Source organism: Alligator sinensis, unplaced genomic scaffold (assembly GCF_000455745.1).
Source record: "Alligator sinensis unplaced genomic scaffold, ASM45574v1 scaffold448_1, whole genome shotgun sequence".
Taxonomy (NCBI): Eukaryota; Metazoa; Chordata; order Crocodylia; family Alligatoridae; genus Alligator; species Alligator sinensis.
In genome coordinates this window covers 641,021-654,543 of record NW_005841870.1, presented here as the reverse complement: position 1 = coordinate 654,543, position 13,523 = coordinate 641,021, and the positions used below count along the sequence as shown (strand labels likewise).

General features: G+C 40.5%; 1 protein-coding gene across 1 annotated transcript in view; it reads right to left on the bottom strand.

Moving 5' to 3' along the window:
• Positions 1-13,523, bottom strand: part of GALNT2 (polypeptide N-acetylgalactosaminyltransferase 2) — an 87,214-nt gene that overhangs the window by 14,005 nt on the left and 59,686 nt on the right. Inside the window, exons 12-15 of the mRNA XM_025194727.1 lie at positions 9,171-9,297; positions 4,383-4,475; positions 4,095-4,178; positions 896-1,022 (exon numbers count right to left, since the gene is read on the bottom strand). Of these exons, the coding sequence (XP_025050512.1) occupies positions 896-1,022; positions 4,095-4,178; positions 4,383-4,475; positions 9,171-9,297 (431 nt within the window). The remainder of the gene's footprint in view (positions 1-895; positions 1,023-4,094; positions 4,179-4,382; positions 4,476-9,170; positions 9,298-13,523) is intronic.

Sequence of the window (13,523 nt, the reverse complement as noted above, 5' to 3'; positions counted from 1 at the left end):
ATCTACTAGGTTTTTTTTTAAATCTTGATCTGATTTTAGGATTTGAATCCTTCTAACACTTTCATTTAGAGGTACTGTATCAGGGATAACTCTATAACTAATTCACTGTCAGTTTTGTTACACAATGGAAGAGAAAACTGATTGATTAGTAAATTAGTTACATTTCCTGTTAATTTTGTTTATATTTGTTTTCAAATATAGTTTGATATTATCTGTGAACAAAAACCAGCAAAGGAAACCAGAAGAAAAAGTATACAAGCACTTGGTTAATGATGTCTATAAGTCACAACTGTGTAATTAGATACTTTGCAGTAATTAACATTCCCATTTAGATCTTGTTTACTGCTTTGACATATCTGCAATTAATTTTTAAAAGCATGACTGAGAATTTATTGAAACAACATCTTAACTGTTAAAAAAATAGGAGATGACATCTTGTCACTTACATTGCCTGAAAGAACATATTTGGGATTTCAAGCTATCTAACATACAGTCACCCACTGGGAAGAACAGAGCCCCATGTGAAATAGGTATATTTGACTTCATCTGTTATACAATCTGATAACAGGAAAGTCCAGTCAAGTCAATTATTTTGTCTGGACACGTCCCCATCAGAAAGCCATTTTGATAAAATATACAACCTTTGGTTGGGAAAAGAGTAGGTTTTAGCATACAAATGACCTTGTGAAAGATGGAGTGGATGACCTGCCATGTCTGCCCTCTGAGTCTAAAACTTAAAATACCATGTTACTATTTGAAGCAGAGATTACTTATTATACCAATCTATGGGAAGAGGAAAGAAGCAAACATGAAATATGTATTGATGTTGGCTTTAAAGTTACGTATTTTTCAAAGATGATGTGGTTTTTAAAAAATAGCTGAATAGTATACACACCTGGTTTCCCCCTGCATTATGGCATTCATAAACCCCAACAACACCATCTGCAAAGTGGCCCAAAGTGTCGAGGCAATTGGTGCCCTGCTGCAGAGCCCCAAAAGCTATATCTTGATGATCAGGTACCCTAAAATAGAAACAGAAATATTCATTTAATTTAATTTTCTCCCCAGTTTGTCTCCCTTCCTTCATTTAAACAGATTTCTAGGATGCAATAAATAACAACTAGTAAGTTTCATATAAACTATATTCAAGTTCCCATGAAATCTTTGGTGGTTAGGATAAACAATTTAAGCTGGAGAACATGCTGCCATAACCTGCCATTTTAACTACAAAATTTCCTCAAAACTAAAACTACCCTGAATTTAAGATGACCACCCAATAGTTAGATTCTATGCATGGACAATCTATAAATTTGTTATAATTTTCCAAGTATAGGAGGCTCATCTTTAATTCATCCCTTCCACTACTGCAGGGGGGCAGGCAGTGGAGAGGCAGGGAATGTGGGGAGGTCAAGCAGCTTGTTCCTTGCTGGTGCCTGCCCCCCTGCCACCTCTGCCCCCTGCTTGCACCTCTCTACCCTTTGCTCCCTGCAGGCAGACTGCGACCCCGTTCTAGTTCAGAACACTGAGCACAGCCCCAGCCCAGCCCCATAGTGTGCCTGTGGGCTGTGCTGCTGCTATGGAGCTGGGGTGGGGCCATGCTTAGTGCCCCAGGCTGCAGCATGCACAGAGCCTGCCAATGCAGAGCAAAGGTAAGGGGGTGAAAGGGGAAAGAGAGGGGTAGGCAGGGATGCAGAGGCTGCATAGGAGGTTGGGGAAAAGATGGGGAAAAGAGGGTGCAGGGGGGAGGTGGCAGGGAGCAGTGGGGGAGTAGACAGCAACTGCAGCTATGGCACTGACCCCAGATAGGGGCTGGAGCCCAAGCAACAGCAGCTGTCTGCTCCCCTCCACCCCCGTACTTGATTCTGAGACAAAGGGGTCTCCTCCCTTAAATGGGGGAAAAAACCCTCATCTTTAGAAACAAGTAGATACAGTAAATGGTCCAATAAAATGAAACTATAGGCTCACTAGTAGATGACTGAATTATACTAAGAAACTGAAGTGAACATTTGAATTCTCATGACTAGAGAGATAGACTGAACTGGCAGTAATGCCTATAGTTAAGGTTGTCTAAACACTTCCTATTTATAGAAGCCTTGTTCTCAGTTGCTTATAAAATATTGCCAAAATTAAATCCACTGAGGCAGAATTTTGGCACACTGCATCACTGTCTCAGGCCAACTTTCTCTTCTAAATTAAAAAAAAAAGTCAAATAAAAAAAAGCTCCACAGTTTTTCCATTTCTGAAAATGGGTTTACGGAAAAAAAATTGTTTTGCCAATGTTAGGAAGTTATTCTACTGTTCCTTTGAGCAACTCAAGTGTCTCCCTGCTTTCAAGTGGGGATTTAATATTTGGCAGAGGCACGCTGGGGTCAAAAAGCTGACTTTTATAGCTCCCATGAAAATTCAGCTACCTCTGGCCAAGTTATAAGCCACTAATCAGTTTGCTCCTTTTTCAGTAGAAGCTTGCAGCAAGTCTTCAGATATTTCATTCGCATCAAGCATGTTCCAGCTCATCATGGAGTAAATTTTTTCTTTAAGTTGTTTGCTCAGCTGATGAGGAGGATGCAACTAAGAACTTGAAAAGCACAACTCACTGTGTTCCCAGGGCTTACTCTGTTAGTGCCCCAGTAGCATGAAAGGAGAGGAACACAGCCCAATTCAAAGGCAAGGGAGTGAACAAATGAAGAGATGGAATAAAAAAAGGAAGGCAAGTAGAATAAGGCAGGCTGTGCTGAGTTTCCTTGCTCCTTCTAGTACCCTCTGCCATGATTGTTTTGGCATAGACTTAAAAAGTGAGGTTAAATATTTAACTATTAAGTTCCACAATACAATAAATTAATATTTCAAAAATCTGACGTGGAAGAATTAGACATATACAAGTCACAGGAACCAAAACATACTTGTTATAAGCGACTTTTAGGCTTTTATTAACTGAGAGCATATTCCACCATTAAAATGCATCATTGCCATCTTGATTAAAATTCAAAATGGCACCATGGTAATGGAACAAAGTTGCACAATAAATGCGTTAACTGTCTGGGGACTTGCTAGGATAGGAAGGTAACTAGAAATTTAAAAGATTTCCCTTTAAGATTAAAGTGAATGTACTTAAATTCATGAAACACAAGAGAATCTATGCACATCCATTTGGAAGGCAAAAATAGGAGGAAGAAGAGAGTCAGAGGAAAAGATGCTGTCAGAGTTTAAGGGAGGTCACTGCAGCTAAAACTAATACATAGTAAACATCAAGGAAGTTTCTGAAGACAACATAAAATGATGTTATTTCCTTGTCCTCATCACCCTTCTTTGTAAGACAGATGCCAATATGTAGGGTTCTAAAAGCTTTCACTGAGGGAATAACGGCTGATACTTTTGCACACAAAAAGACACTGTACTAGCAGAATTTATTTCAGTGAATTCTGACAAAGTACTTTGAAACAGCTAGAGAAAGAAATGTACTATTTTTGAAAGCCACACATAATCCTACAATTACTTTAAGATGATTTATGCATATGGTATACATACCAAGTTGGAGACTTAGAGGTCTGATAGGGAAGAATACTGGTAGCCTAGTGTTAATTACTCATTTGAAACCCAGTAAAAAGAAATATAGCTCTGAGGATTTTTCTACCTTACAGAGAAGAATGGAAATCCATTAGTCAGGCTGCATTCTAAGTAACAACATACACTCACACTGTGCAAATTTAACCTTCAAAGCTTTTTAGTAGTTTTAGATCAGTCACTGTTTAAGGCAGGTGGCATCTTGTTTTATGCAGGTGATAAACGGAGACAAAAGGTTAGTGACTGCCCAAGATGACAGATTCTGTGAGAAATGGATTAGAATAAGCCTGCCTAACTCGGGGCTGTGCTCTAGCCAGTGCCTTCAAATAAGCTCAACTTTTGCGTCTGATGATGGGTCAGTCGAAAAAAAAAAAAGGCAGTTTAGAATGAAGTAATAAGCCAAGAAAACCCACTATCAGAACCATGATCAAACTAAATATCCCTTGGATGCAGAAAGGAGAAAAAAAAGTAACAAGACAATTCGGGGGAGGACCACCCCACACTGCTGTGGATACAGACTATTTGACACTCACCTTAACTCAGGATAGACATTTTCAAGATACCACTTGAAGGGTTTGCAGCTAAGTCTTTTCCTCAACTCCATTCGGCTTTGAATGCTAAAGAAACCAAAACAGCAACTTACAAGCTCTGGCAGTTGGATTTAAATACATTTTAGAGAATATTCAAAGCATATTTACAAGATGACACATTTCTGTAGACAGATTTTAAAGAATTGGAGTACAAAAACTAACATTCCTTCACCCTCAGAGAATACGGTCTTGAGCAGAATAAGTGAATAGGAAAAAGCAGGTCCAACTTACTTGCCATAAGGTACATTTCTGGCAGAAGGCACTGCTGCATAATAGAAATTTTTGTACTCATCCATCCAGACTTCTGCAGCCCTACGTGTATTTCTAGGAGCAAAATGATTTAAGATGTACGTTATATTTTGTCCTACTGCAGTTAATCATGTCATTTATTCTATGCTTAAATTACCCACCATTACCACACGGTTTGCTGTCATAAGCTCAACACATTTCCATGTTAGGGAAAAAAAAGAAAAAGTGAACAGGCTTAAAAAAAAGGAACAAAAAATCTGAGGTGGTGTGCCTGCAAGATGTTTTGAGATAAATTTCTGTGCCTTCTCTACATGAACATCTGATCCAGGCTTTTATTTAGAAAGATACAAATTTTAAACACACTATTTTTTAGTGTCCTTTCTAATAAAAGAAATGTTATTACTTTATAAGTGGTTTTTGACTCAGTATTTTAACCTGGAGAAATATTCAAGGTCTCAATAGCGGACAATATTTGAAAATGTGCCTTTAACTTTGCAGTAACTTTCAATGACAGTGAAATTTTCACAGAAAATTTAACTCACTAACTTGAGGAGAATGCATGTTTCAATCTTCTTTCTGAACCTACCGACACAACAACAAGAGCACTATGTAGATATAATACAAAACACTTGAAAATAGTGAAACATTTAGGTTTATGACCTAACAGACTTTGTTGCAGTGGAGGTGACAGATAATTGTCTAACCTTCAGCTTGTGTTTCTGCTACTTCTGAAACACTGTCTAAAATTCATACTTAGTGAGCTGCTGCACTAAACAGAAAATTTCCTGAAGTTTGTTTTCTGACACTTTCTTATATTTTTACATAACAGGAATCTTTAAATCCATTCTAAACTGCAGTAGGACTATAATTTATCATTTTGTAGGATGTCTCTTTTCTTATTAAAAAAAAAAGTTTCTACTTTATATATAAAGTACATGCACCATATTTAAAAACGTGTGTATGTGAGAGAGAGAATCTGTTTAATAATCATTGAATAAAGCATAAAATTGCTTCTTGTGACTGTATTCAAGATACGTACATCAATTAGTTGTTTACTATTAAACAGATAGTCTTGCACAGAACCATGTTATTTGATTAGAAATTATCAGCAGAACACCTCCAGTATGATACATACACTTACACAGAGGCAATATCCTTGTAGCTGTCACAACCCAAAAGGTGTGATTTTTATTTGTGTGTGCTTCGGCACTGCTAAATTGTCCTCGCTAAATTGCAGCTTCCTTGCACAGTGGAGTTTTCTGCTGCAGAGGAGAACCCCGGTGCAAGGGAGAATTTCCCGCCAATTTGGAGCTTGTTTTGCAGGGTGCATTTCTTTGCTGCAGAGAGGGGATGCTCGTTGCAAAGAGTTCCCGCCATTGGTATGCTAATTCGAGTCCCATTATTGGCCAGTTCTAAATTATTCACACGTGGCGGCTAGTGATTGGCTTGCTAGCCGTATAAGAGGCTGGAGTGGTTTCCGCCCAAGTTGGAGGACTCCACGAACAAGGGAGGAGGAGACTTCACGCTGTGTGAAGATCTCTAAGCGCTGCGGATCCTCACGGACCCAGTGCATTTGAAGCAAGCAACGGAGATCTGATCAATCTCTAGCCTCTCCCCGTCGCCGATAGAATTCCTAGACGTACCCCTCCCGCGCACTACGAACCGAACCCACGGAGCCTAGCAAACTTCATGTGGATGAGTGAACGGAAGAACCCACGGAGCCTGACAAACTTCGTGTGAGCCCTTACGATCGGCCTCAGAGCTCTTCTATCCGGGTTTGAGTCCTGCAGGTTTATTTTCTCGTCGCCGGAACCCTATGCGACGTACCCTCGTGTTCTGCAGGTTCGAGTTTTTGTTTTCTTTTCTCTTTCTGTAACTGCAACTTAATCAAGCTTTCCAGCCTACACCACTGCCATCTCGGTGTAAGTAAACAATCTTTTAAACTACCGATACGCGTCCGTGCCTAATTCCAGAGCGAAGGCCTTCCCTCTCCGCCCCCGCGTGCCCGGGCTGCTGGCCACAGCCCGCGTGCAGCGCGAAAAAGGGCTCGGGGCGCTCCCGGCCCGCACAGTAGTAAATACTGCAGACCCAAGTGATTAATATCATGTATATGACTTCTTCCCTTATCTTCCTCCCACTAATCTATTACCTCCCTAGACTTATTTTAACATTCCAGAGTGCTAGGTAGATTCCAACAGCTTCTTTAAAGTCAACCTAGCAAAGAAATATTTCCTCTTCCTCTTGGTATACTAATTTTTGGCACCTTTTACACCTATTTTTAGTGTCCAGCTACTCCAATACAGCCAGAACCCTTAATTTTTATGAATTGCTTTAATTAACATAGCCCATCCAAAAACAATTCTAGTGAATTGTAAAGGACTCTCATGGCATTTCAGGTCAAAGGGCAATGACAAAGAACAGGTGTGGGGAAAGCTAGACCAGAAGCAACACTGGATTAAAAAGCTTCAACAATCTTAAAAAAAATAAAATAAAAAAAAAAATCACTAAGGCTTGAACAAAAATGGTGAAGGTTTGTTTTTCTTTCCTTTTTCCCACCTCACACATTATATGATCCAAAAGGATTCTGCAATAAGAATGCAGCTTCCCCAGTCATATGCGAATGTGATGCATCACATTTAACATGGACAGACATCATCGTCCTGTTTTAAAATTCCGAATCCTGTATTTATTCAAAGCTGACTGGAGGAAGGATTATCTTAGCATCAGGCCGAAGACAGAAATTTGAATAAAGTATGAAAAACCCCCCACACCAATGTATATTATGTAACCCTTTTTATGACATTCTGTGAAAGTCATTTCATATGTCTAAATAATATACTTAAATAAATAGATCCTCTCACCTCCTCCCACAACTGCAATATAAGTACTGGAATAAGGTGTCTTAATTATCAACTTTTGTTTTTTCACATGCCAAGTTTTTCCATGGCAGTCTAAAATTCAAAACTCAAAGGCAGGGAACCAGCTAACAAAAGAAAAAAATATCTTGAAATATCTTGAGAAATATATTAAGAGAAATAAGGCCCACAATTGTATTTCACCAGGTAAACCCATTCACTAGCACCATTTGACAAGCAGAATCAGTATAACCCCAAAGAAATCTGCAACATTAGAGTTCTTGATATAGTATGTTATACTATCCTTAACAAAACTACCTGGTTTGAAGAGCACATGACTGTGCTTTAAGTAGACTGTGCTTAATATAACTTGTTTAAACTCCAGACTTCCTTCAGCACAGGCAGCTATTTTATTTGGTTTGCATCTGACACCTTGTAAATCCCATAAATTAGGACTCTGATGCTTCACTGAATTGTGAGTAATTGAAGGAATTCCCAAGTACTGAATATCTGTTGTACCGAAAAAACACATGGCACCTCTGACAATACCTCCTCAAATATTTCTTTTACTCCCAGGCACTTAAGACACTTGCACACATGCAAGGAAATCCAGTGCGTCAGAGCAGACTCTTAAAATCGAGGCTGCTGGGGCATGTAAATTGACATGCTCTGGCAGCCTTGCTCATCACATGCATCAGCAGCGCAGCACACCTCTGCACTGAGAAAACAGCGGCAGTGTACTCTGAACTAAAACACGTTTAGTACAAAGTGCACCAACGCTGTTTTCTCAGCACAGAGGTGCTCTGCACCGCTGATACACGTGCTCCTGATGCGGTACCGGGCACTTTTAATTAGCATAGTTCACCAATTAAAAACGCCCAGTGTTGCATCGGCAACACATGTAAAAATAACCTTACAAGTCAAAGCACTACATAGGTATCAAACCTCTTTATGAATGTGGATAAGAATCACTACCACCATTCTATAGAAAGAAGACAGAAAAAGCCAAGGTCACACAGTTAATCAGCAGCAGAGCTGTAACATCTGATCTACTGAAACACAAGGTCTCTCAAAAATATAAAAGTATTTTTTTCTAAACTGTAGCATTAGGAAGGAAACTTGATATAGCAGATGCAGAAAAAAAAAAAGAGTGGATGCCTACTGTACACTAGATTCCAATGGGTATTACTCAGTGTGCCAGCATGTCTACATGTGCATTAATGTGCCATAGTTACTGCACATTACATTTAGTACCTGTAATAACAGGTCCTAAATGCAATGCAATGCACAGTAACCGGAGCTACTGCGCAGTAACACCAGTGCATGCTTTTTTGCAATGCTAATGCATTTAGCATCTTGTATAGACACGCCCAGTCTGAACAGAAAAATCTGAGTTTATGCGCTGACAATTTCATGTACTTGTTCAACACAAAAGCAAAGCAAGGAATATACAAATAGGCAAAAATATTTGTTTTGAGAGTTTTTCAATGATCAACAAAATTTCAGGAAAATGCAACTTTTAAAAACAGTATTGAAAAAATCCCAAAATACAGACTGTTGATAAAATCTTTCAAAAGATGAACAAAGTTTTCAATTTTTCGCCCTCACAAAGTCACCAAAGCCTTTCTTCCCTTTTCCTCCTTCCCCAGATTTTCACCTGGTTGATAAAAACTCAACAAATTCCCTCCCCTTAGTAAAAATGTTTATTATGTAGCTTCCCTGGCCCAAACTGTGTATTTCCTGAGTTATGAAAGTTATTTACCTTTTAATTGTTTGGGTTTTTTTTAAACACTTGAAAAAAATGCAGGTATTGCTAGTGAAAGGGCCTGCAAGTATAATGAAGTTACTGCCACCTGCTGATCATCTGAAGAAATCCAAAATCCCATATTTCAGCCAAGAATAGACAGAAAGTTACCTTGCAAACACAGTACCGCTCCCACCAGGAAATGTGTAAGGATGCTGTTTGCGGAAGACATGGCCCACTCTGCTGCATGGGATAATTTCAAGGCTCCCACCACACTGCCAAACTCTGAATGAAATCTCTGCAATAAAGACATATGCAATAAGTAGTCACACATGACAAAAAAAAAAAAATGTGTACATTTTGAAGCTTACCAAATGTTTACCAATCTCTCAACAATATATAACACAGTATTAAAATAAACAAAAAACAAAACACTTAGGCAAGTGCAAATGAACATTTGGAGGTACCTAACTATATGAATAGTAAGATGCCTCTCTAGTTTGTTAATGAACTTCTTCAGAATCTGTGCCTGACCATGTCACTTCATTCTTCTCTAAATTCATGTATGAATGACTTGTGTATGCACTTGGAAGCACAGCCAAACAACTTGTAGGTATTTTTTAACCAAAGTCATCAACACTTGTAAGCCATACTACTCTCTGATAGTTTAAAGCCGCTGTGTATTTTTAATGGATGTTATTTAAAAAAAAAAAAGTATGCAAGCACATTACTGAGCTAGGTTACCACAAATTTGCCACGCTAATGGAACAATACAATAAATCAACTTAAAGCCATAATTAAGACTTGACTCAACAGCACAAACAAGCAAATCACTTAAGTTAATACAAGAGATAAACTGAATTATAAAGGCTGGAACTAGAAGGAAATACTTCGCAGTAGTCTGAATTGAGAGAATTTAAAGGATGGGCCTTATTCACTACAGGGTGCAAGGCTTCTATCCAATACACTTCACTGACTAGCTGGTGAGGGACAAAGTCCTAGAGAAACCAACAGCTCATAGATACTCGTGTCAGTTCTGGTCTCGGCCCCCTGCCAAGGAAACTCACTCAGAGAAGTCCACAAGTTCATTTTAAAGAAGTCAATTAGGAGTGCTTACAGCAGCTATGCTTTTACTAACTCTTCCTTAAATCCGTTGCAAATTATTGGGTGCTGTTCTTTAATAAACAGTCCCTTCACAATAACAAAGAAAAAAACTATTAAATTATATACGTATTCCTTTAATTCAGAAGAAACTATTCACTCAATGATAGGTTGCTGTTTAATTTGAGAAATGGTTACTATTTCCCTTCCTTCTCCAAGAACATTCCCAGAGGCCCTCACTAACGACAATATATGGAAATAAAAAATGAAGGTAGCCTTTCAGAAATGAAAAGATTAAAACTTAAAAAATAAAAAATCTAAACTACTTCTGCCTATTTTCTTGAGAACATTAACTCACATGATGATTGTTTGTTCCCTGGAATCAGATGGTCGAAGTCTTTAACACGTGTGGGATCTCTCTCTGGCTAGGTTACAAATGGTACAAGCTGGCTTTGCTGATAATACCAAGTCTTCACTACTTTTTCCTCTGGATGGCCTGGCCATGGAAGGGAGCACAACATAGCTATGGATGTTGTAGATTATATAACAAAGAATTGATTTTCTTTTAAATTGTTTTTCTTTTTATAGGGATCAGTTCCACTGTTTTGGCTTTGGGGCTAATAAGGTGAATCCAAGCATTCTGAGTAGCTGAGGTATAATTCTCTCCAATTGGACAATCTTTAGGCTTTAAGCCATGGTGAAAAGTTCCATCCCCAAATGACCAGTAATTCTGCAAAATAAGCAAGGTTAAGTTGTAGTTGGATAATCTTCTGAAAAAAATACAGCATCTAAGGGGACTTTGCCAGGAAGGCTGTTATGTCTATCTTCTGGCACATGAACACACAATTATCAGAAATTATCTTTTATAAAATATCTAATGATCTAAATTATTCTCTCCATTCTCTCATTGCCTTGCATGGCAATTAAGTGTTTTCAGCACTTCTGAGCCCTGACCTCTTACTGACAGAAAACTACTTGTTCTAATGGCTTTTGACCCCAAAACAGAAAGCTGCTTTATCAGAATGAATTCTACTTTTAATTAAAAGTTTTTCCAGACTCAGTTCAAATTTGGGCTCATATGCCTCACATTTGAAAAGTAGCAACACCTAATGGTTTTTATAATTTTTTTGCCTAACAGCATTATTTATCAAGTGTGACTCATTAGCATAAAGCTTTACAAGAGAGTTTACACAGCTCTTTGCCCAGAGATTAAAACCTACAAGAGGACTGATACAAAAAAAGAACAATTCAATTCTAGGGCAGGTTAGGAAAAGTTACTCAGTAATAAAAAACTAAGTGAAGGTAGCTGAACTCAGTAAAAGATACTTTTGTATAGTTCCTACAGACAAGTAGGCATGGAGCAAAAAGCACAGCAGAAGTCAACTTTAGATTCTCAGGGGTTTGGTTGTATGCTCTCCTGAAGGCAAAATTAGACATCAGACTTTATACTGTAAACAAAGAGAACTAGAATTATTTTTTAAGGATTAAACTCAGTCTAACAAGACATTGCACATGGGGGGGGGGGAAAAAAAACGTATTGCCGGGGGGGGGGGGGGGGGTGGAGGCCCCAGTGGTGAGGGAGGGAGTGGGCTGGGGTGAGTGTGGCTTCAATCTGCACCCCACACCAGTGGTGAGGGAGAGAGTGGGAAGGGGGGTGGGGGGGTGGCTGCAGCCACCCCAAAATTTGCCATAGCCTCCCCAACTCCCCTCTCAGTGCTGCCACTGCCTGCCCCGAGTGCAGCGTGGCCCAACTCCCTCCCCCGCAGAAGAGCCCAGTGCTTCCCCTGAACCCAGCCCACAGCGGCAGCCTGTAGCAGCAGGAGCCATGCCCTCCATCCCAGCTGTGCAGCATCTGCCTCTGCTCCAGCCCCATCCCTGCCTCACCACCACCTGGGGGCCAGATTGAAGCCTTACTCACCCCAGCCCTTGGGGCCAGGCTTTCTGGTGGGGGGAGTTGGGCCACGCTGTGCTCAATGAGGGCGGCAGTGGCGCTGGCCCCCTTCCAGTGCCACCGGCACGCGCCTCAAATGCAGCTCAGCCCAGTACCCCCACTGGGAAGAGCCCAGTGCCGCTCCAGCCCCAGCAGACTTACCTGCTGCCAATGCAGTTGAGGTCCTGGAACGTATCCCTATTTGTTAACTTGTAAGGTGGGTTCCCTTTATGCAAATTCAAGTTATGCACAGTTTTTCAGGAACGAATCTACTGCATAAAGTGAGGGAAGCCTGTATTCTATAGTCAAGTTCTGAAAAAGTATTTCAGTTTAAATAAGTTTTGGAATACCCTTCATGTGCAAATTAGGGATGTAAATGCTGATTAAATAAATATTCGTTTAACCTTTTGCGATTACAACAGGTTAAACAATTCATCAGTTAGGCACAGGGATGGAGATGGGCATGGCAGTGCTGGGCTCCAGCCTGTGGCTCTGAAGTTGGGTGTTGGGGGTAAGAGGCAAAAGAAGGGTGCATTGAGCCCCAGATGCCTGCCCTTCTGTGGAGAAGGGACTGTAGCCACCTGCCTTGAGCAGCACGGGGAGCTAGGGTCCAAAGCAGTCCTACCAGGCAGGTGGTACAGCCCAGGAAGCACATCTGGCGGGGTGAGGGAGAGGGGAAAACAGTAGCCAATGAGGGGCTGCAGCCACTGATGCGCAGCTTCGCAGGGCCAGCTGCAGCAGCACAGGTAGGAAGAGGGAGGGGAGAGGCAAGCAGCAGCCAGCAAGGGTTTACCAGCCGCTGGTGCACTGCAAGGGAGAGAGCAGGCAACTACTCTCCTTCCCCTCCCTTCTCTTCTCTCCCTCCCTGCCACCTTTCTGGTTCCTCCTAGGGCACGGCAGGGTTTTCTTTCCCCTTCCCTTCCCTCCCAGACTGCACCGGGTCCCAGGCTAAATGATAACCAGTAAACTAGAACCGGTTATCGCTGAGCTGATCAATTAAATGATAAATCGTTTTACTGTTCATATCCCTAGTGCAAATCTTTATTTAATTATGAATAAGTCTTGGAAAAAAAACTAAACATTTGAAGTGCTCCAACTGCCTCTGAAGCATTCCACATAGCAAGCACAGATGTGTGCACACACAAAGAAGTGCTTCAAAAACAATCCTCAAAAAAGAGGAGGAGAATCTTAAAAGTGTTTCCTGAAATGTCTACAAGCTCCATGGAGCACAGCAGGGGTTGCTTGGTCCTTTGGTACCCTCCCCCAAGCCAGTGAGAGGCGAAGACGTGGGGGATGCTGGAGGAGTGAGCAGTCCTCTGACTGGAAAGAACTACTGATATGTGCCATGTCAGTGACTCTGAAGCGTTGGGGAGGGCTGAATGCCTGTATAGCACTGAAATGCTATGAATTAAAAAGTATAAATTTTGAGCCCTTTCCAATATACATGGCCACAGTCACCTTCATTACACATCACTAAGTTTATGGTAAATAGT